General features: G+C 53.3%; 1 protein-coding gene across 4 annotated transcripts; it reads left to right on the forward strand.

Moving 5' to 3' along the window:
- The first annotated feature begins 438 nt into the window (after positions 1-438).
- MFSD2A (MFSD2 lysolipid transporter A, lysophospholipid) lies at positions 439-20,094 on the forward strand. Of its 4 annotated transcripts, none has more exons than XM_024738800.1 (15): positions 439-450; positions 8,500-8,752; positions 10,196-10,327; positions 11,544-11,668; positions 15,221-15,344; positions 15,455-15,533; positions 15,896-16,053; positions 16,508-16,598; positions 16,717-16,838; positions 17,062-17,145; positions 17,690-17,773; positions 17,867-17,979; positions 18,423-18,566; positions 18,657-18,833; positions 19,616-20,094. In XM_024738800.1, the coding sequence occupies exons 2-15, from the start codon at positions 8,666-8,668 to the stop codon at positions 19,677-19,679; spliced, it is 1,584 nt and encodes a 527-aa protein (XP_024594568.1). In that variant the 5' UTR covers positions 439-450; positions 8,500-8,665; the 3' UTR covers positions 19,680-20,094. The 4 variants fall into 4 exon arrangements, with proteins under 4 accessions (XP_024594568.1, XP_024594566.1, XP_024594567.1 ...); XM_024738798.1 differs by having other exon boundaries at positions 8,500-8,758; positions 19,616-20,079; XM_024738799.1 differs by lacking the exon at positions 439-450 and having other exon boundaries at positions 8,523-8,758; positions 10,199-10,327; positions 19,616-20,074.
- The last annotated feature ends 1,907 nt before the right edge of the window (positions 20,095-22,001 follow it).

The raw sequence follows: 22,001 nt of genomic DNA on the forward strand, positions 1-22,001 counted from the left end.
TTTGGTTGTTTTTCCCCTCGGGCAGTCATGTGTCATGTACAATTTTCAATGATTTTTCCCAGTTGTATTTCCCTACAGGAATTCCTGCTCCTTCAGTGAATTCTGTCACCAGCACATAGGCCTTGCATTCATGGCAGCGTCGTGGAGTGAGCATGTCCAGCATTGGGGCTGGGGAGGAGTCCTGCTGGGCAAAAGGCTCCAGAGCAGATGGGGGAGGAAGGGGAATAAAATGTGGAGAGGTCCATTGTAAGGGAGAAAGCAGTCAGGGTAAGGGGATGGACCTGAGCAAAGGCTTCGGTGAGCCCTGGAAACTACCTCTTCTGGGGCCCAAGAGCTCCAAACCCTACTCCTGGCTGGAACAGAGGGTGGGGTGACATCTCGGGGGAAGGAAAGGAAAGGTAGGGGTAGGAACCCCTTGCTCTCACCCCATGGTTGCCATGAGCTGCGCCTGTGCTTCCTCACTACACTGGGCTCTGTGGGAAGGTCCTTGATAACAAGCAGAATAGATCCTGCCCACCTGAGGACACCTCCACCTGTCACCTGCCCTACCCTTCACTTATTCTTCCTGGTGACCAGGGAAGTCTTCGGCACCTCAAGGAAAGTTACTACCACATTCACTTTGGCCTTCTCCTCTGGGAAGAGGAAGTAAAGCTGAAAATCTCCAGGAAGAGAAGTGGGGCAAAGGGAGAAGCTCAAGAATTTGCTACTCTCCCTTCTGTAACCCCTTCCTCCCACCCAATGTAAGCCCAGAGCCTGGAATTCAGAGGACAGAGATCACAGCTTACCACCTAAGGTTTCAGCCCACCCCAGCCCCAAAGTACAGCTCAGAGCCTTGAACCCAGAGGCCAAACAAGCCCATCCCTGGTCCAAAGTCCAGCCCAGAACCCAGACCACAGAGCCCAGAGCACAACCTGTCCCAAAGGCTAGCCAGAGCCCAAGATCAGAGCTCAGAACTTAGAGCTGGACCCTCAGCCTACAACCCAGGTCACAGCCTAGAACCCAGAGCCAGAGGACCCAAAGCTCAGAGTCCAGAATTCAGGTCAAAACAAAGCCCAAAATCTAGAGCTCAGAGCAGCCTAGAGTCCAGCTCAGAACCTGCCCCAAAGCCTAGAACCCAGCACAGACTCATCTTAGTTCCAGAACTCAGAGTCTAACCTACTAGTTAGGGTGGCCTAGAACCCCACACTCAGCCCAGAGCCTAGCAGATCTTTGACGCTCCTCCTAGAGGCAGCCCCAAAGGCAGAGATCAAGACTGCAAGCCGAGGTGGAAGAATTCCAGATCTCAACCCTACTCCTGGCAGGAGGGAGCAAGGAGCTGGTGTTTGTGTGTGTGGCGGGGGGAGTGTTCTGTGGTCCTCCCAGTCCTGGTCTGGAGGGTCCATCTTGGGGACTCAGATACCAGGCAAAACAGGGCTTTCTCTGCAAGGGCTGGCCCTCAGAATCCCAATGGGATGGGAAACAGAGTCCCTCCACTGATGACTTGCTTTGTGACCTTGAGCAAGTTCCTTCCTTTCTCTGGTCTCACTTCTACCAGAAAGGAAATTAGGAAGCGCTTTATGTAGACCCATAGTCCCAGAAACATGGAGGAAGGGGCTATTACAGCCCCTTCACTCATTTAGTCTTTCACTCATCAAACATTTATTGAAGACTTCCCTGGTGGCGCAGTGGTTAAGAATCTGCCTGCCGATGCATGGGACACAGGTTCGAGTCCTGGTCCAGGAAGATCCCATGCCGCAGAGCAACTAAGCCCGTGCGCCACAACTACTGAGCCTACGCTCTAGAGCCCGCGAGCCACAACCACTGAAGCTCGTGCGCCTAGAGCCCGTGCTCCGTAACAAGAGAAGCCACCACAACGAAAAGCCCGCGTGCCACAACGAAGACCCAACGCAGCCAAAAATAAATAAATTTATTTTTTTAAATGTTAATTTCTTTCCTCTGATCCCTCTGATTGGCAGGATGTCTTTGATTAATAGACAGTGGAAAAACACTTTCTGATCTGGGTTTAAAACTTAAAGGTTGAGAGTCTTAAATTAAAAAAAAAAAAGGATACTTGGGGGAGCTGTAAAGGTGGCCTTGTCAGTACTTTCACTGAGACTATTCGGTGTCCACCCAGCAACACAGAGATGAATAAAGCATGGATGATCTTATCCTCTGAGAAAGTAACATCTAATCATAGAGACAAGTGTAAGCAGACTAAGTTATGGAATGATGTGACAAAGCCCTTATAGAGATCTGTCTGAGTACACATTTGAAAACATCAGCTTCTGTCTGGGGGGTAGAAGTCTGCGAAGGCTTCACAGGAGGTGGTACTGCAACCAAACCCTGAAGAATGAGTAAGAGTTCCTGAGACAGGGATGAACATGCCAGCCACAGGGAACACCACAGACATGGAAGTGTGTTGGAGGATGGTGGGTGCAGGAATACTGAACAGCTTGGATTGGCTGGGCATTTTCTGGCTGGGGATCTGGTAATCCCTGAGGCTGAGAAGATGGAGAGAGGCCTTGTATCCTCATCCTGAAGACACTGGGGAGCCATTAAAAGGATTAAATGCAGAGGAGTAAAATGACCACATCTGTACTTTATAAAGATGACACTGTCACTGGCCATCCTCAGACCCTCATCTCATCTCTCCTGGACTGTTGCAGCAATGCCCTAACTGGTCCCCTCTGAGCCAATCTCCAACAACAGATGAATCTTTTTTTTTTACCTCGCCACGTGGCTTGCAGGGTCCTAATTCCCCGACCAGGGATCAAACCGGGCCCTCAGCCCCACAGCAGTAGAAGCACGGAGCCCTAACTACTGGACTGCCAGGGAATCCCCCAACAGATGAATTTTCAAAAAACAAATATGACCTTTTCATCCCCCTATTTATTGATTGATTGATTTTTGATTTATTTATTTTTGGCTGCATTGGGTCTTCATTGCTGCACGCGGGCTTTCTCGAGTTGCGGTGCGTGGGGGACTACTCTTCCTGGTGGTGCACGGGCTTCTCATTGTGGTGGCTTCTCTTGTTGTGGAGCCCGTGCCCCTGCATTGGCCAGGGAATTCTTAACCACTGCACCACCAGGGAAGTCCCAAAGTTAACATTTGTTGAGAGCCAACTGTAAGGTTTGTTTTGTACACATACATTGTCTCACCTGATCTTATAACATGACGATCTGATAAATTACAGATCAGATAAATGAGACTTAGAGAACTTAACTGACCTCCCCAAAGTCACAGAGCTGGCTAGAGACAGAACTAGATTCAAATCCTGTTGAGCCTGACTCCAGGCCACACTCTCTAAGGGCCCCAGCTATGCTTATCTCTTGCACCTAATCACCATGAGATCACAGGGTTACGTGTCTGAAGGTAGCCACCAAAAGCTGGAGGTCTCTGCATGTCAGTGGAAGTGGAAGCAGCCACTGCATGGTGTTGGGCTGTCCAGAGTGCTTTTTGTATAGATAGGTCAAAGGAGGCCCAGATGGGAGGCGGGACCTCAGGCAGGTTCTGCTTCTGCCACGTTGGTCTGAGTCCAACAATCACTTACTCTGAAAGAGTCTACCGGCTCTCAGAGGGTCAAGGCCAGCAGACCGAGGCACAGCTGCTATGCAGGAATATGGAATGAGCATAAAGAGAAGGAAGGCAGAGGCCTGGCCAGCCTGTAAGAGAGCAGTATCACTCAGGCTTCAGTCCCCACCGCTTCTTCTGAGGCCAGGCTTTGGGCTTCTGCCCAGAGAGCACCTCACGTGATCTTGTACCCCGGAGCCTACCAGGCAGGTTGGTCCAGCCACTGGGTCTCCCTCAGAGCTGTGCCACGGCGTGGCTTTCTGAGCCAAGGCTGACCTACCCAGCTTCTTCCACACTATCATTCTCATGTCACCTCAGCAGTCAGAGTCTTCCTGGGAAGTAGGGCTGTCTCTCTCTTCTGGAGAGGACCTTGAACCTGGGGGAGTCAAGGATGAGAAGATACAGAGGCACTAGGTAGGGAAGGGGGCACCAAGTATCCCAAGGAGTCTCTGGGCACTCTCCATGTCCCTCAGCCCCAACTGAGGCTCAGAAATTAGACCCATCACCCAGCTCAGTCCTGAAGCCCGGATAGGAGGCTTCCCCATGGAGTGATCAGCTTTGAGTTGGGGGATCAGCCTCGAGGCCTCTCCTGTCTCTCTATTGCCCAACCAACATCCAGGCAGGAACTGGTCACCCTCAGATGACTTCAAGGGCCCTCAGCTACTTCCTTCTCAAAGAGCCTCTCTTGGGACCCTCAAGAGTCCCTCCTTCTTACTTTCTGCCCTTCCATCTCCCTGCAGGGCAAACAAAAGGGCTAGGTGGGGGAATAGCCTCAGACAATAGCTTGCCCAGCCCTAAGCTCTTCAACCTGGCCATTCCCTGGCCTCAGGCCTCAGACCACCACCACTTAGGGTATAAACTCACTAGTGGCTCTTGAGATAAGTATGTTTTAAGGCATGGGCTGGGCTCCTTTTCTCCAGAAGTCAGGGTGGTAGATCTGCCAGTTAGGGACTAAAGAGATCTTACCATTGGATAATGGTCTGCAAGCAAACTGTCCCACTTGGCAACACTGGCATCTGACAACACCTTCACTTAGCAACAATCTCCTAGCACCAGCACCCCAACGGCTCTACCTGGTAATCCTGCCCTGGAAGAATCCCACAGGGCTAGAAATACCACCTTGAATCACCAGATATAAATCTAGCCCCTAGTCATTTACATCAAATTTTCTCCCCTCTGACTTAAGTGGCCTTACTCTGTGTGGCTTTGCCCAGGATACTACTACTGATGATGATGGTGGTGATGATGTTACTGATGGCGATAAAACTTTTTAAATGCTTACTATAGGCCAAGCGCTGTTCTAAGGACCCTACTTAACCCTCATGATAACACTGTGAGATACACAGAATTATTATCCCCGTTTGACAGGTGAGGAAAGTGAGGCTCAGGAGATTTTGTAATTTGCCCAAGAGTAAATTGTATGGTAGAGATAGGCTATGAAGGCAGGTGACCTGTCCTTGGAATCTTTGCACTTAATTCTGCTGCTCTGTCTCCCAAGAAGATCAGGGGACCCGGTGGCCTTCCCCAAAGGCCTTCAGGGGAGTACGCTAGGATATGATGAAGCCCACCAGGCTGGGAATAGTGCCCTGTGAGGGCATAGACAGGTGGAGAGCAACAAGGGGATCTCTGAAATGCATTTGTCCTTGACTGTGAGGCTGGGCTAGATCCAGAAAAGGTCAAGGTTGGCTGCAAGGATAGTACCCCTCAGAGAGGGGAGTTGCCTTTCTGTTCCTAAGGGAGAAGCCCTTGTCCTCACTGCTATCCTAGATGAAAAGAATGTTGCTATGAAGAAGGGCCCAGGTCTCTGCTCCAGGCTCCTGAGGCTAATGGAGCTGATAAGGTTGCTCTCTGCCCACCTTGGACGGGAACCTAAGCAAAGCCTCTTGGGCCCCAGGCCTGGTGGTGTGGGGGAAAGGGGGTAGGAACAAGAGTAGCCGAGAGGGCCATGGAGACACATTGTCAAGACTGTGTGTAGCCAGAGGACAACATCTCTAAGTGACGAGTTCACAGCCAAGCTCATGGTCTGAAAAAGAGGCCTGACTCTGGGTGTATAAAACTGGTCGCTGCTTTCCCTCTCTTAGCCTCAGGTTCATGGTCTATAAAGTGGGGGTAATAAAAACTACCCTCCCCAGTTATGTTGTGAGTCAATGAGATGGTATATACCTAAAGCACTTAGCACAGTGCTTGCCCAGCAATAATTGGGAGCTGTTGTATTAGCAGGGCCCTGATTCGGTCAGTGGTGAACGAGTGTCTCTAGTGATGTGTTATGGGGCTCTGTCTTGACCAGCAGGCTGGATGGTATAGTTGAAGTTGCCTGGAGCAGCCTGGATCTAAACTTAGGGAGAGAAAACAGGGGGCAATAGAACCAGCATTCAAAACAATTTCGACAGGTTGGAATAAGCAAGATGACACTGTTGTTCTGTGAGCTTCAAGAAGGGGGAGACACTACACAAAGCAGAGGATGAGGGAGAGACCTGACTTGACCCCAGCTCCAGTGAAAAGGATCTGAATGATTTAGTTGACCACAACCTGATGGGAGCTAGTCATGGGAGAGAAAGGCTCCAAAGCCCAGCAGTCTTAGGCTGCATTAACAATGTGTCGTGTCCAGACTGGGGAAAATAATAGGCCTATTGTGTTGGCTTGGTCAGGCCATATCTGGAATCTTATATGCTATGCTGGCAGACTGGAATTGGGCCAGGAGGGGGGACCAGCGCAGCCTCGGCTCCCAGGCACTTGTGCTAAGCACTTCCCCTGCATTTTCTTGTTTCATATCCAAGACAGCTCTATTAGGTAGTCACTTAATATCTCCACCTTATACACAGGGAGGTTAACTGAGCTGCCCAGGATCAACCACACAGCTGGTAAACGGAGGAGCATGGGGCTTTTCTGAATGGGCTACCCTTATGCTTGTACCTGAGGGAGGCTGAGCAGGCATCACTGAACACATCTGAGTCAGGCCCCCGCTAGTCAATGGGGATATGGCCGTGGAAAAGATGTGGTTCCTACCTTCCCAGAGCTCACGGGTTGGCAGGGGTCTAAATCACTTGTGTGGTAGTGTGATCCCATCGGACTGAGGTTGTTAGTGCTGGAAGGGATCGTACAGTCCCTCAGCCAACTCAAGCCCAGAGAGGGGAAGAGACAGAACAGTGTCACACTGCTCATGGCAGAACCGTGGGGGCCAGTTCAGGCCCTTTTCACAGTATTCAGCTGCCTCATCTTGGCTCCCTTAGGCTCAGCAGTGGCCAAAATCTGTGTGCCAAGATGAGGATCTGCTAGGGCAGATGAGGAAGCTTGGTGTGGCCATCCTGGGGCAGCCAGACCTCATCTCTCCTGCTGGCAATCAGATTTTATGAAAGAAAAAAGGAAACTGACACTGAGCAACCACAGGCACAGGAGTGAGTAGCCTTTGAGCATCCCAGCAACCACTTCACTAGTCAGTCTCAACTGGCCCCCTCCCAGCCTCTTGAGTGCCTGGGAAGCCAGGGCTGATGGTGACATAAGGGGCCCAGAGGTGGTAGAAGACTTTTCTGGCATCTGGGTCTAGCCTCCCATCTTCTTTCTTTTTTATAAATTTATTTATTTTTGGCTGCGTTGGGTCTTTGTTGCCGCATGCGAGCTTTGTCTAGTTGTGGCGAGTGGGGGCTACTCTTTGTTTCAGTGCATGGGCTCTAGGCACGCGGGCTTCAGTAGTTGTGGCACGCGGGCTCAGTAGTTGTGGCTCGAAGGCTCTAGAGCGCAGGCTCAGCAGTTGTGGCACACGGGCTTAGTTGCTCCACAGCATGTGGCATCTTCCCCGAGCAGGGATCGAACCTGTGTCCCCTGCATTGGCAGGCGGATTCTTAACCACTGTGCCACCAGGGAAGTCCCCATCTTCTTTCAAGGACCAGATTATTCAGCACTCTTTCAAACCTTTCCTTGATTGTTTCAACCCAGAGCTTTGTATCTCCCAGGGCTTCTTTTTGGCCGTGCCACGCAGCTTGTGGGATCCCAGTTCCCCGATCAGGGATCCAGGGATTGAATTCTGGTCCTCGGCAGTGAAGGCACGGAGTCCCAACCACTGGACCGCCAGGGAATTCCCTCTCCCAGGGCTTCTTCTTGGGGAGACTGGTTTAGCCTTCTCATAATTTTTGCTGAGAGGGATAGCACAGGGCTGTGGAGAGGGAAGGATGTGAAATGGGGCAAAACCTTATAGGCCTGCCTCTGCCACATGAGCGCTGTTTCATTTCTCTGAGTTTTCCTTCCATCAGTTGTAAAATGGGGATAATAATAGCACCACCCTCACGCGGTGGTTATGAGGGTTGAATTAGATCATGTTAAGCATGGAGGGAGCTCTCCGTAAAATGCCGCTGTTATCATCATTGTGTGCTGATGGCTGTGGTCCCGACTCCTCTCCACAACTTAGGAGCTTCCTGCCGGCAGCGACTGCGACTGCGTTGCCTCGTCTTTCTCTCCCATCGCGAGGGCCCCACAGATGCCAATGTCGGGAAGAAGAAATGGTCCGTCTTGGAGGAGGGGTGAGGGGTGTCGGTTAGGAAAGTGTCAGCGCTATATGCTCCAGGTTTGGAGCAGAGGGAGACTCGAACTGACTCCAGACGTTAAAGGGGGCTGTAGGTTTCCAAGCCTCTGCCTTTCCTAGGCCTGGGGGTCGGAAGTCTTGGGGTGTAGATCTCACTCAGGTAGAACTCACTCTGGGGGACCTCGGGCAGGTCACTTGTAGCCTCGGACCTCAGTTCCTCGTGCTTGTCAAGTGGGTCTCCGGCTTTAACCCCGGGGTCGCGCGGAGACGCGCAGCCGGATGCGGGCTCCAGGCTGGAGAACGTGGCTTGGTGGCACAAGCTGCAGAGGGGTTTGGGCCGGCGGGAGGACCGACGGGCTCCAGGATTGGCTGGCGGCGGTGTAGCAGAGCTCCAGGATTGGCCAGTTAGAGAGGGCAGGGCCCAACCTTTTAAGAGGCGCGTGGGGAGTGCAGTGAGCGAGTCAGCGGCGTTCGTAGCGGCGGCGGCGGCTACAACTACCACGCGAGCCCGGGCGGAGCGGAGGCCCGCGGAGCAGAAGAACATCGCGGAGCAGAGGAACATCCCGGCTTCCCGGCCCGGGGCGGCGTGGCCCGCGGCTCATGGCCAAAGGAGAGGGCGCCGAGAGCGGCTCCGCCGCGGGGCTGCTGCCCACGGGCATCCTCCAAGCCGGTGAACGCCCGGTCCAGGTGAAGGTGAGGGCCGGGCACTCCGGGTGGAGGGTCAAGGGTGGGCGGCAGGCTGAGGTTGGGGCGTCACGGGATAAACCTGGTTCTGGGACACCTTGGGCTAAGCCGGGAACAGGAGGACCCAGAGGCAGGAGAGGGCCCTGGGGTGCCCTGGAGGCAGGCAGTGATGGAGAAGGTTTGTAGGCGCTGGCCCCCTTTTGCCCACCCCCCACTCTGGGTGTCTCTGGGGAGCGGCCCCACCGGTGGCTCCACGTTGTGCCCGGCTCCGCTCTGCCTAGTCGGTTTCCGTTCCTCTGTGACCGGACGCTTAATTTTGCTGCCCTAGACGCCAGAGAGACCCCAGAAATCTGGGAAACCCAACTTGGTCCCAAATCTCTCATCCCCCTTCTCTCCACCCCCACATGCTACGCCTGCTTCTCAACTCCGCAGTGAGGGCCGCTCAAGTTCATTCATAAGAGCAAGGGCTCTGCTCTTAAAGGAGCCGCATTCCGCAGGCGTTTGTGTCAGTGTAGCTGTCGGCCCGCGCGCGGCGCTTTGCGCGTCTTGACCTTCGGCCCCATTCCCAGCTCTCTGGACATAATGAAGGGCCCAGTGACATCAGGCGGCCCCAGGGAGGGATCCCAGGCAAAAGATATCTGCCTAGGAGGTGACTGCCTTTTCGTTTTAATTTTATTAACCGATCCTTGGAAGAAGCCTGGGAAAGCAATTATGCTGCTCCCATGTTTGAGTAATCTACTTTCCCTGGGCAACCTTAACGTCCCTAGTGCCCCACCCAGAGAGGGTCCAGCCCTGCACCTAGAGGCCTTTCCTCCCCTCTCCAAGATCCTCTGGGAACTGGGGGAGGGGCACAGGGAGAGAGGGAGGGTAGGACAGCTCCTGGGTTTGCCTGAAGATCTGGCTGCCTCCAGGGGCCAGGGAGGCTCTGGGACAGATGGAAGGAACAGCTGGGCCTAGAGCCAGCTGGGTTGGGCCCTTAGGGATCTCTAGAGCCCTCACCCAGTAGGCATGTTCACTAGCCTCTGAACCAGGGCAGAAGCCAGGGCTGGGCTTAGACAGCTCTTGGCGGCAAGAGGATTTTCAGGTTGTGGCAGCAGGTGCCAGGTGGGGACAGGTCCATTGCTGGAGCGTGCTCCCTCTCCAACTTGGAAACAAACAGAACTGAGGCCTTGGGGGGAGTCACTAAGTGAAGACGAGCTGATAAGGATCTGGGTCTGGGGTGGGGTGGCTTAGGGGCTACTTCCTCAGTATGGATTCCCCTTTTCCAGATTTTTAAGAACAGAGAATACCTTTCATTTCTTGTGGGAAGTGAGCTCTCCCTGGGTGGGAATAGGGCAAGGCAGACTTGTTCCTCCTGGCAAAGTTCCAGAGTTTCCTGTCTCTGGAAACTTCCAGGATGAAGGCCAGGATTGTGGATCTCTTTTCATTCTTTCCTCTTCTTCCTAGAAGGAGTCGAAGAAGAAAAACCAGTTGTCCATTTGCAACAAACTTTGCTATGCAGTTGGGGGGACCCCCTACCAGGTGACAGGTTGTGCCCTGGGGTTCTTCCTGCAGATCTACCTGTTGGATGTAGCTCAGGTGAGTGAGCTGAGCCCGCTAGGGCTCCTCCATCACCCCAAGGTGGGAGAGACTACGGACTCCAGGGTAGGGTCAGTTTCCCCATCTGTGAAATGGGACTGGGAATCCCTAGTCTCCTGCCTCTCAGAGTCACAGCGGATGAGAAACAAGAAGGCTTTGGAGAGTATCCAGAAGGGGAGTCTCTGCCCCAGGAGTCTTAGCTGGCAAGGTCAGCTCACTCTTCCTTGCCTGGCAAGAGCAACAGAGCCTGGAGGGGTAGGCGGTGGTGTGATAGAATGGAGCCCGCTGTGATGTTCTTAGAAGAGACTGGCACACAATACCCCCAGCTGGACAGCAGTAGCTGGCTTGGCTCAGGGGTTGGTGACTTTGCAAGAAAGGTATCTTGTATTCACTTAATAGATGGGGAACCCTAAGCCCCAGAAAAGACAAATGACTTAATTTAAGCAGCTAGTTTTTGAGCAACTCCCATGGACCAGGCCCAAAATGGGATGCAAATATGGGGAACCTGCTGTCAAAATGTAAAAAGTTAGAAAAGTCAGACTGGGGAAACTGCAGTGTGGGAGAGGCCTCTCCAGCTTCCTGGAGTGATAGTAATAGTAGAGCCTTGATGGATGAGGAAGAGTCCAGAGAAACTGTCTATTTAGGCCTAGAAGGTTTGGGGGGAGGGGGATAGCTTGAATGGGTAGTGATAGTAACAGTCTACTTTTTCAACATTTTTTCTATTGATTTCTTTTTCACATCCAAGATAGAGCTTGACCCTGTAAGATAGGGATCATAACCCCATTATACAGATGGGGAAATTGAGGGCCACTGCGGTGACCCAGCAAATGCTATTTCTTTCTTTTTTTTTTTTTTTTAGCAAATGCTATTTCTGATATCAGGTGGTTGGGGCTTGTGAGAGGGAGGCAAGGAACTGAATTCTGGATTCATTCTAATTGATGGGAGTGTTTTTCAAGGGCAGCGGAGGGGAGGACCTAGGGGGAAATATCTGGGAAAGTTTCCAAGGAGACACACAGTGCTACTTCTGTTGGGAAACTGTTGTTGTCATTATTAACAAGGCAAGTGATGATGCTTAAGGCCTGGGTGGGAGCAGTACAGGGTCCTACTGGCCAGGCTGAAGTGGGGAGGGAGCCCTGCCTTTGCCCATCAGTGAGGGTGGATGTTGCCCATCAGTTGAAGGATGAGGAAGTCATCTTTTGCCTGTTTCCCATCCCAGGTGGATCCTTTCTCTGCTTCCATCATCCTGTTTGTGGGCCGAGCTTGGGATGCCATCACAGACCCCCTGGTGGGCTTCTGCATTAGCAAATCCCCCTGGACCCGTCTAGGCCGCCTCATGCCCTGGTGAGTAGAAAATGCTCCTTCTGAGGTGGTAGAAGGCGGGGCTTCTGACATGTCTGCTACCCTGTGGTCCTTCCACATGGTTTGTCACAGGCTGGGGGGTGAGGAGAAGGAATGATGCAAAAACCCCAGCAAGGTCTCAGCTGCCCCAGGCATGGGCATTGGAACTCCTGCCAGTTCATACCCAGGCTGGCCGAATTGCTAGACTGAGCAGCTTCCCCTGGCCCAGGCCCCATTCCTCCCCAAGGTCCTTTTCCCTTCCATGAAGCTGGAATTCTAACTTCTCCCGCTCCATCACTTCCCATAATCGTTGAAAGGTTACACTCTGGAGCCGGCCTGCCTCATTTTGAATACCGACTTCGCCACTTAGAGCTGTACGACCTTAGGCAAGACATTTAACATCTCAGCCTCAAGTTTCTTCACCTGCAAAGTGGGGATAATGATTATGCCTGTCTCACAGGGTTGTGGTGAGAATTAAATTTTTTAATACGTAACGTGCTTAGAACCATTTCTGGCACTTATTAAGTGTAATTTGGCACCCCTGCAGAGTGGCTCCTGGTGGAGGGGTAAGCGTGGAAGGTACAACCCAGAAGGGACAGCATAACCTCTGGCTCCTTGGACCGTGAGAACTACCTTTTCCTTTGACACAGAGCCTACACGCCTCAGCCTCAGGCTTTGAGGCAAGGCTGGGAGGGGGGTGGTGCTACAGATCAGATGGCAAAGGCAGGCGCAAGGGACAGGCTGACAGTCCAGAGCTCTGGTTCCCTCCAGGACATCCTGCTTGGTGGTTGGGGGGCGGGGGGGGGGGGGCCAGCCCATCCAGGCTCGAGTGGGCGCCTTCCTGCCCCAGGGGCGCCCATACCTGGTCTCCGGCCTTCAAGGCCTTCAAAGCTCTTCCCACAGTCCCTGCCCCCCAGCACAGCTTCCTTTCCCACGAGGTCCCCCTCCCACTGAAATCCCGCCAGCCCCTGGCAAAGGCCCAGCTTGGGGCCTTTGATCCATGCTTCAGGGCCAGTGGGCAGGAGAGTCTGCCTTACCTGCACAGGCTGCTGGGGTTCCCGGTGAGCCAGCCCCTGAGACTGGGGCTTGTACCCGCCTCCCTGGCAGCCACTCAGGGGCGGGGCTGAGCTGCCACATCTCCTCATAAGACACAGCCAATGGCAGGCAGCTGCCCTGGCCAGCCTGAAGCAGCAGCAGCAGTAACAGCAGCAGCCCCGGTTACTCCCAGCACATTTGGTTCCACAGCCCCGGCTGCTCGGATGGAGTGTTTGGTGAAGGCTGCCAGAGGAGCCCTGGTTCTCTGAGGATTTGGGAGGCGTGGGGTAGAGCAAGGGCGGGAGAGCAGAGGAAGCCCTCCCTTTGGGAGGTGAGGTCTGGGGACGTCTCGTCCACGCAGGCACGTGCGGCAACCAGCTTGGTGAAGTAGCTGAGGGCCCTTCAGGCTGGTTTGTGATTCAGCACATGGCCTCAGCTGGCAGGGTGAGAACTCCTGGTGATACCTCTGAGTGGTACCCCCACCCCTGTCTGAGCGCATGCTGAGGGCTGCTGTGTAATGTACATGGCCCTCCTCTTCATCCACCCCCGTTAGGACCTGGGACCTGGCACCCCTTCTCCTTTCGGTGTAGAAAGAGGCTGGGCCTTCCAGGGCTCCTGAGCCCTGGGGCCCCCTCTCCCAGGCCTCAGACCAGTCCCTGCCCTCAGCCAGCATTTAAATCCTCCGTTTCAGACGAGGAAGACTCTGACGGAACACTTTCCTGGAGTTCCCGGCCACCCATTGAGAGGCAGAGTGTCAGCAGGGTCACATGGGAGATGCAGCAGGGATGGATCTGAGGTCTGATTCCCAGCCCAGTGCTCTCGGCAGCTCCCTGAAGTCTCCCGCTGAGCTTTCCTGGTGTGATAATCACAGCAAACACTTGTTGTGTCCCAAGAACTGTTCTACATTTTAATATCAACTTAAGTCTCAAAACTACTTCAACCCTGTGAAATAGAGCCAAAGTCCTTACAATGGCCTACTGGGCCCTGCATGACCTGGCACCCCATTTCCTGTCCAGCCTCATTTCCTAATTCCATCTCCCATGCTCACGCCACTCTCTCTGGCCCCCTGGCCTCCTTCCTACTCCCCAGGCCTGCTGGGGCACATTTCCCACCTGAGCACTGTTGCCCCACGAGCTCTGCCAGGCCAACTCCCTCCTCTCATTCGAGGCCTGGCACAGAGGTCACCTTCTCAGTGAGGGCTACCTTGGCCACCTGGTTGTGAATTGTACCCACATACTCCCAATCCCCTTTAGCCTGCTTTCCTTCTTTTTTCTACAGCACTTAATCACCGTCTACTATGTTATGTAGCTTTTTTGGTGTGTGGTAGAATACACTATTTAAAAATTTTTTAATTTACCATTTTAGCCATTTTCAAGTGTACAATTCAGTGACATTAAGTATAGTCACACTGTTTTGCGACCATCTCCAGAACTTGTTCCAAACGGAAACTCTGTACCCGTTAAACACTAACACCCCCCATTCCTTGCTCCCCTCCAGCCCCTGGCAACCAACTACTTTCTGTCTGTGAATTTGACTCATCTCAGTGGGATCATGCCAGATTTGTCTTTCTGTGTCAGGCTGATTTCGCTTAGCATAAGGTCTTCAAGTTTTATGTTGTAGCAAGTGTCAGAATTTCATTCCTTTTTAAGGCTGGATAGTATATATCTTACGTTTATTTTTTGTTTGCCAACTAGAATGTAAATTCCACAAGGGCAATGACTTGTCTGTTTTGTTTACTGATACGTCCCAAGTCATTAGAATAGCGCTCAGCGCAGAGTTGGCACTTGAATATTTCTTGAGTAAATGTTGAAGGTAAGGTAGGTGCTATTACTATCATCGTTTGTAAACGATAATTTGGTAAAATGAACCTCAAAAGTTAAATAACGTGCCCAAGACCAAGTTATTTATAGTTACTTGTAGAACCAGAACTGGATCCCGGAAGTGCGGCTCCAAAGGCCTTTTCACCATGGTTCTCTGCTGCCTTTCTATACTGATGCCGTGAAGTTGGACCATCCTGAGATCTAACTAGGATGGTGTGGGACTCACATGTGGGGAGGCACTGGGCCCAGTCCTCCCCTCTGGCTGCTCCAGAAGCAACACCTTCACCTGGAGTTGGCCTCCCCCGCTCCTGTGTATGCACACATGGGTGAGATCCCACTGGGATTTCTCCTCCCCCACTGCCTCCCTGCCCCACCATCTGAGGTCTTGGCCTGCATTCTCAGCCCCTCAGCCCATAGAAACCCCTGTCTTTGGAGCCTTCACACCTGGGGAGATGCAGGCAAGACTCAGGAGGGTCTGACCTCATACCCCATGCTCAGGATTGTAGGCTGGGGGCCCTGCCTCAGTGTGCCCTTCTGGGCTGGGCCATCAGTCCCTTCCCAGAGACCCTGGGGCGGGTACATCCAGGGGGAGGAATTTCCTTCCTGCCGGGCACCCTGTGAGGCTGCAGAGCAGTCCAGCCTGGGCCCTGATCCTGGGGTTTTGGCATCCTGCCTCCACTCAAACCCTCCCCTTCCTCAGGATCATCTTCTCCACGCCCCTGGCCATCATCGCCTACTTCCTCATCTGGTTTGTGCCTGACTTCCAACAGGGCCAGACCCTGTGGTACTTGCTTTTCTACTGCCTCTTTGAGACGCTGGTCACGGTGAGTATGGGCAGGGGTGCGGGAAGTCCCTGGGGCCTCCGGGGTTGGTGCCCGAAGCCACATCTGTCTGTCCATCGTCTGACTGGCCGAGGGCCTCTCTTCCATGCCAGTGTTTCCACGTTCCCTACTCAGCTCTCACCATGTTTATCAGCACGGAACAGAGTGAGCGGGATTCTGCCACTGCGTATCGTAAGTCTCCCCAGCCCACTGAGCCCCCCACCAGGGACCCAGGGTCTCCACTCCCTGACCCTCCTACCATGTTTCTTCCCTTGTGGGCCCAGCTCCCTGCTCTTGGGAGTGGGTGTGAAACCATCTTAAAAATAACTTACTGCTCTGGTGAGACCAGGGAGGTGGAAGGACCAGGGAGAGGTCACATAGCGAGGCCATGAGTTTAGGCCAAGGTGCCATCTACCCCAGTACCCAGTAACTGTCCTATCTGGAGCTGCTACTATCACCTGTGGCTAGAGCTGGGCTTATATCCATCCGACCTTCCTCCCTGGGGGCCCACAAGCCGTGCGGCCCCTCAAAAGGACTTGCTTTTTCCTGCTCAGGGATGACCGTGGAGGTATTAGGTACAGTGCTGGGCACAGCAATCCAGGGGCAGATTGTGGGCCAAGCACATACACCTTGTGTCCAGGACGCCAATGCCTCTACAGTAGCCTTGGAAGGTGTCAATCGCACGCAGAGCGCCACCTCACTCAGAGAAACGGTAAGGCCCTGGCAGGGCAGGGGTGGGGGAGGTGAGGAACGATGGGGTGATTTTGCCATTATCCTCAAAATATTAATAAAGGCTAGTGTTTGTAAATGTTGGGCATCTGTTATACAAAGTGTTAATGTGCCCACTTTGCAGATAAGGAAACTGAAGCACAGGGAGGCTAAATAATTTGTCCACGGTAATCGAGCTAGTGAGTTGCGGAAACTAGATTTGGGGAGATTTGAACTGTGGGCTCTCAGACTCCACAGCCTGGCCTTCTTAACCTTTTGTTCATCTGGACTTGGCCTTGGGAAGCAACAGCAGGTGCAGGCTGATTTCCCCATTTCACGGATAGAGACAGTGAGGCCCCCAGAGAAGGGACTGATCCAAGGTCATTGAGTAGAGCTGCTGGGAGCTGGGATGAAATCAGACTGACTGTTTCTCTATGTCACCTTTCCCCTCTTTACAGCAAAACGCATACCTACTGGCGGCAGGGGTCATTGCCTCCATCTATGTCATCTGTGCTGTCATCCTGACCCTGGGCGTGCGGGAGCAGAGAGGTGAGGGGTCCTGGGGAGGGGTGCAGGCCCCAGCGTGGGGTGGTTTTGTCCCTTTGCCTGGGCCTCAGGCTTGGGGAGGGGCCTCTGCTCCTGCCTCACCGTCCCCTCTGGCCCCCAGAACCCTACGAGACTCAGCAGGCCAAGCCGATGCCCTTCTTTCGGGGCCTCCGGCTGGTCATGAGCCATGGCCCGTACATCAAGCTTATTGCCGGCTTCCTCTTCACCTCCTTGGCTTTCATGGTGAGTCGGGCCCTGATATGCTCAGCCCGGGCGGGAGGGGGTATGTGGAACGAGGGGTGGGGTAGGCCTCGGACTCAGGATGGGACAAAGCCCGAGGGACAGGTGGAATGGAGGCGGAGTGAGCAGGGGTCCCTGGAGGAAGGGGAATGTCATGGAGGCTCAGCCCCAACTACATCACCTGTTTCCTTACCTTTCCTTCCCACCACGCTCTCCTGTCCCCCAGCTGGTGGAGGGGAACTTCGCCCTGTTTTGCACCTACACCTTGGGTTTTCGTAACGAATTCCAGAATCTGCTCCTGGCCATCATGGTGCGTGTGGGGCCCCGAGGGTGGCCGAAGTGGCTTAGGCTGCGAGATGGTTCTTTGGATAGCCAGAGGACGTTTCCCAGACTGGCCCAAGGTCATGAGGGATGAGGGAGGCTTCTCAGAACCTTTGGATCTGACCTACCACTGCTTAGGTAGGACGATGAAAGAAAGAGTTTGGGTACATATATCAAATCTTTATGTTGTACACCTTGAACTAGTACAATGTTATATGTCAATTATATCTCAATTACACTGGGGGAAAAAGAAGAAAGGGTTTGGGGTTAGATGTTCAAGTAGAGAGCATAGCAAAAGCAAAGGTGTTGGAAGCCAGAACTTCCGGAGCTCTGTGCTCAGAGAAGGCAGGAGACGAGATTGGGACTCGCTCTCAGCTCCCCTGAAGAGCCATCGGGTGCCTGTCCTCAACTGTCCAGATGATGTCATCTGTCTCTTGAGCAGGGCTGGGAGCACCTTTAGAGTCCTGGAAAGAGCAGGGGGTATTCCATGGCTCTAACCCACTTCCCTCTCCTCCCCCTTTGCCCATCCACAGTTCTCGGCCACAGTCACCATCCCCATCTGGCAGTGGTTCCTAACCCGGTTTGGCAAGAAGATGGCTGTGTACATTGGGATCTCAGTGAGTGGGGCTGAAGGACAGGGCCTGGGCTGACTTGGGGGCTACTGATGGGAGCTTCCCAGCTGACTCGTATTCCTGTGCCCGCTCCCCTAGTCAGCAGTGCCATTTCTCATCTTGGTGGCCCTCATGGAGAGTAACCTGATTGTCACATATGTGGTAGCTGTGGCAGCTGGCATCAGTGTAGCAGCTGCCTTCTTACTACCCTGGTAAGTATATATAGGCCCAGCTGGGTATGTTTCCCAGCCTCCTACCCCCCAGTTCTGAAGCTCCTTAGGGAGAATCCTGTGGGGCTTGTCTCCCTGCAGGCCATTCTGTGGGTCCAGGTTGGGGGTGGGGCAGGTCTTCCCAGTACAGTTGTACAGGTTGTGAACTGCACAACCACATCTAGTCAGGGTGGGAAATGGGGGCTTAGATCTTTGCACTCTATACCTGCCTAGCTGAGCAACTAGATCTGGGGCTACTTCATCTTGGAGGAAGGGGCCGTCTTTTTTTATTCACATGAAGCTGCCCACTCCTCATTGAACTGTGTGTGAGCTGTGGGACTGCAAACTCTCAGAGGACTACTCTTATTGACACGGACCACATGGCCTAGTGGAGGTCTGGGGTTGCTAGGTGGAAGGGTGCTCACGGCTGCCACCACCGTGTACAGGTCCATGCTGCCTGACGTCATTGATGACTTCCACTTGAAGCAGCCCCATATCCATGGGACCGAGCCCATCTTCTTCTCCTTCTATGTCTTCTTCACCAAGTTTGCCTCTGGAGTCTCCCTGGGCATCTCCACCCTCAGTCTGGAGTGAGTGGGGTGGGAGTCTGGGCAGTGCTGGGCAGGGGTGGGTCCCAGGTGCCCCATCCTCACCACTCCCCTAACCACTGGGTCCCACAGCTTTACTGGGTACCAGACCCGTGGCTGCTCCCAGCCAGCACGTGTCAAGTTCACACTGAAGATGCTGGTGACCATGGCTCCCATAGTCCTCATCCTCGTAGGCCTGCTGCTCTTTAAGCTGTACCCCATTGACGAGGAGAAGCGGCGGCAGAACAAGAAGGCCCTGCAGGCCCTGAGGTGAGTGGGGAAGGGACAAGGAGGTGGACGAGGGGACATCATCCAGTCTAAGCCCTCGGCTAGTGCCTCCTGGGGCCAAAGCCAGACCTGCCTTCCACACATCTTCCCTGGACAGCTCCTCCTCTGCCCTTTCCCCCAGCTGATTCATCACCGTGGCAGTTAACATTTCTTGAACACAGGCTGCCTGCCCGGGCTGAGTGGTTTTACATTTATTCATTCAACAAGTACTTAATGGGATGCCTATGTGCCAGGCATTGCTGTAGTGAATGAAACAGATAAATCCCTGCCCTCAAGGAGTTTACATTTTAGAGAATGTACTCGTGATCTCCTATGGTCGTCCAACAACCTTGGGTGTCAGAGATTCCTATGATTCCCACTCCGCAGATGAAGACACTGAGGCTTAACCAGGAAGAGTGACAAGTGATAAGGGGCAGAGCTGGGGTTTGAGCCCTGGTGTTCTGACTCCAGAGCCCACACTCTTCACGGCTCTCCTGGTGTGCAGGACCTCAGGTGCGGAGACCAGAGGGCAGGGTGGAGTGAGTTGTGCCAGCTCAGCTCGCCCAGGCCAGGGCGTGGTACTGGGGCTTGGGGTGCCTTGTGGGCTGCAAGAACAGCGAACAAACCTACCAGCAGTTTCTGGGCTGAGAGTGGGAGTGAGCAAACTACGTCCTGTGATTTAGACCAGCCTGGCAGTGAGCTAAGACCTCAGAGCCAAGATCCTGCGGGGAACAAGCAGGTGGGTAAGGGTGCTTCCTCCAGCCCATCTCCTCTGGCTTTTGCAGGGAAGAGGCCAGCAGCTCGGGCTGCTCTGACACAGACTCTACAGAACTAGCCAGAATCCTCTAGGGCCTGCTGGGTGGCCCAAAGCCACCATGCACAGGGCCTGGGTCACCGGGCCAGATGAGGAATCTGGGCCTGCTTGCCTGCTCACTGAACAGCTGGTCTCCAGATGCCAGGAAGGGAGCCAAAGACTCAAGAGTGAGCGACTCAGGACGCCTCCTGTGCCCATCGTGAGGCGGGCTGTTTATACAGCCACCAGCCTCCCTCTGCCCCCGACAGGGGCCAAGCCCAGGGGCTGCTACTGTGAATATACCACGAGGACTGATCGGGCCTAGCCCGGGACACTAATGTAGAAACGTTTTATACAGAGACTAATTAATAACTTAATGACCATGTACATAGCAGTCTGTGTGTTTGTATATGTCTGTGAGCTATTAATGTTATTAATTTTCATAAAAGCTGGGAAACGGAGCTGCCTGTTTTCTGTCTTTGTCCTGACACTGAGCCGTTCTGTGCCAAGGTGCAGAGAGTGAGGGAGTGTTCAGCCGCAGGTGCCCTGGGGGGCGAGAATGTGTGTGGAGGTGTGATAACAGCATCAGCTAACACTTACTAAACACCTGTCTGTACCAGGCCCAGGTGTGGAAGCTTTCCTCTCACTTTGCCGATGTTCTCACTTAATCCTGGGAACCATCCTGCTAGGTCAGGACTGTCCCCATTTTAAAGATGATGAAACTGAGCCCCAGTGTTGAGAGGGACTTAGCTAAACTCACACAGCCAGAAGAGACCTAACTGGAGTAACATCCCAGGTCTTCGAGACTAGTGCCTTAACCACTATCCACTGCTCCCCTGTGTCTGAGAGCGGCCAGTTTGCTCTGCTCAGGCCCGCATGCTCTGCTTCCCACGCTAGGCTGGCCTGAGCATGTGGTGCTGGCTGTGCTGGGGCAGACTCTGTGACTGGGCCCCTGTGGGGTCTCCAGAGGCCTGTGATTCTTCCTCCACCACTGATAATGACAGTGTTGGAAGGCGGGAATGTACCCAGCTGGGTGTATGTGTTGGTTGAGGGGAGGGGGGTCTCACCACTGGTGGCGGGGAGGAGGATGGTGGGGAAGGCCTAGTTTGTAGCATTTGCCTATTTCCAAGCTGTAAATATTCTCACTATAGCCAATTTCAAGTTACTAGCAGTTGTTCTGTCCTGCAAAATTCCTGAAAATTTAATAATTTGCCCTCACAAGCTGGTAGGAACTTGCCTCAGCAAGTCATTGGGTTTTTTTTTTTTTTTTTTTTTTTGCGGTATGCGGGCCTCTCACTGTTGTGGCCTCTCCCGTTGCGGAGCACAGGCTCCGGACGCGTAGGCTCAGCGGCCATGGCTCACGGACCCAGCCGCTCCGCGGCATGTGGGATCTTCCCACACCGGGGCACGAACCCATGTCCCCTGCATCGGCAGGCGGACTCTCAACCACTGTGCCACCAGGGAAGCCCCAAGTCATTGCGTTTTACACACTTAGATGAAACTCCAAAAAATGAAGAAAGCAACACTGGCAGGATCAAGAGGCTACCAATCCAACCTCTTTATTTTATATAGATGAATAAATGAGGCCCAGAGAAGAGGCATGCTTAGACTCTTTAGGCTTGGTTTTTACTTTGGGTTTGGGGCTTTTTTTTTTTTTTTTTGAGTTGGAGCTCCATTTTTTGGATGAAGTTCTACTTAACCACTTTTTAAAAAAATTTTATTTACTTATTTTTGGCTGCGTTGGGTCTTCCTTGCTGCCTGCAGGCTTTCTCTAGTTGTGGCGAGCGGGGGCTACTCTTTGTTGCAGTATGTGGCCTTCTCGTTGCGGTGGCTTCTCTTGTCGCGGAGTGCAGGCTCTAAGGTGCATGGGCTTCAGTAGTTGCAGCACGCGGGCTCAGTAGCTGTGGCGCACAGGCTCAGTAGTTGCGGAGCACGGGCTTAGTTGCTCCGCGGCATGTGGGATCTTCCCGGACCAGGGCTCAAACCCGTGTCCCCTGCATTGGCAGGCAGATTCTTAACCACTGCGCCACCAGGGAAGCCCTCAACCACTTTTTAAAATTTATAAAGTGTTAATAACAGGCACTGTTACACATACTTAGTAAATATCAATTTAATTAGTCCTCCTAACTTCCCTCTGAGTGAGGTAGGTACATTTCCATTCAGTAGTTTTGCCACCACCAAGCCAGGTCCTGCTGCTGCCTTTGGAGCTGCCCTCAGGGTCAAAGGCTGCTCTGGTCTGACTTCCGTAGCTGGAGCGTTCAAGGACTCCAAGATGACATTTGCAGAGGTCCACTCACACCTCCCATCTCCCTCCACTCACACCTCCCTTCTCCCTCCACTCTGATCAATAACCACCAAATCCCATCTTTAAAAGAGAA

Source organism: Neophocaena asiaeorientalis, unplaced genomic scaffold (genome assembly GCF_003031525.2).
Source record: "Neophocaena asiaeorientalis asiaeorientalis breed wild unplaced genomic scaffold, Neophocaena_asiaeorientalis_V1.1 scaffold106, whole genome shotgun sequence".
NCBI lineage: Eukaryota > Metazoa > Chordata > Mammalia > Artiodactyla > Phocoenidae > Neophocaena > Neophocaena asiaeorientalis.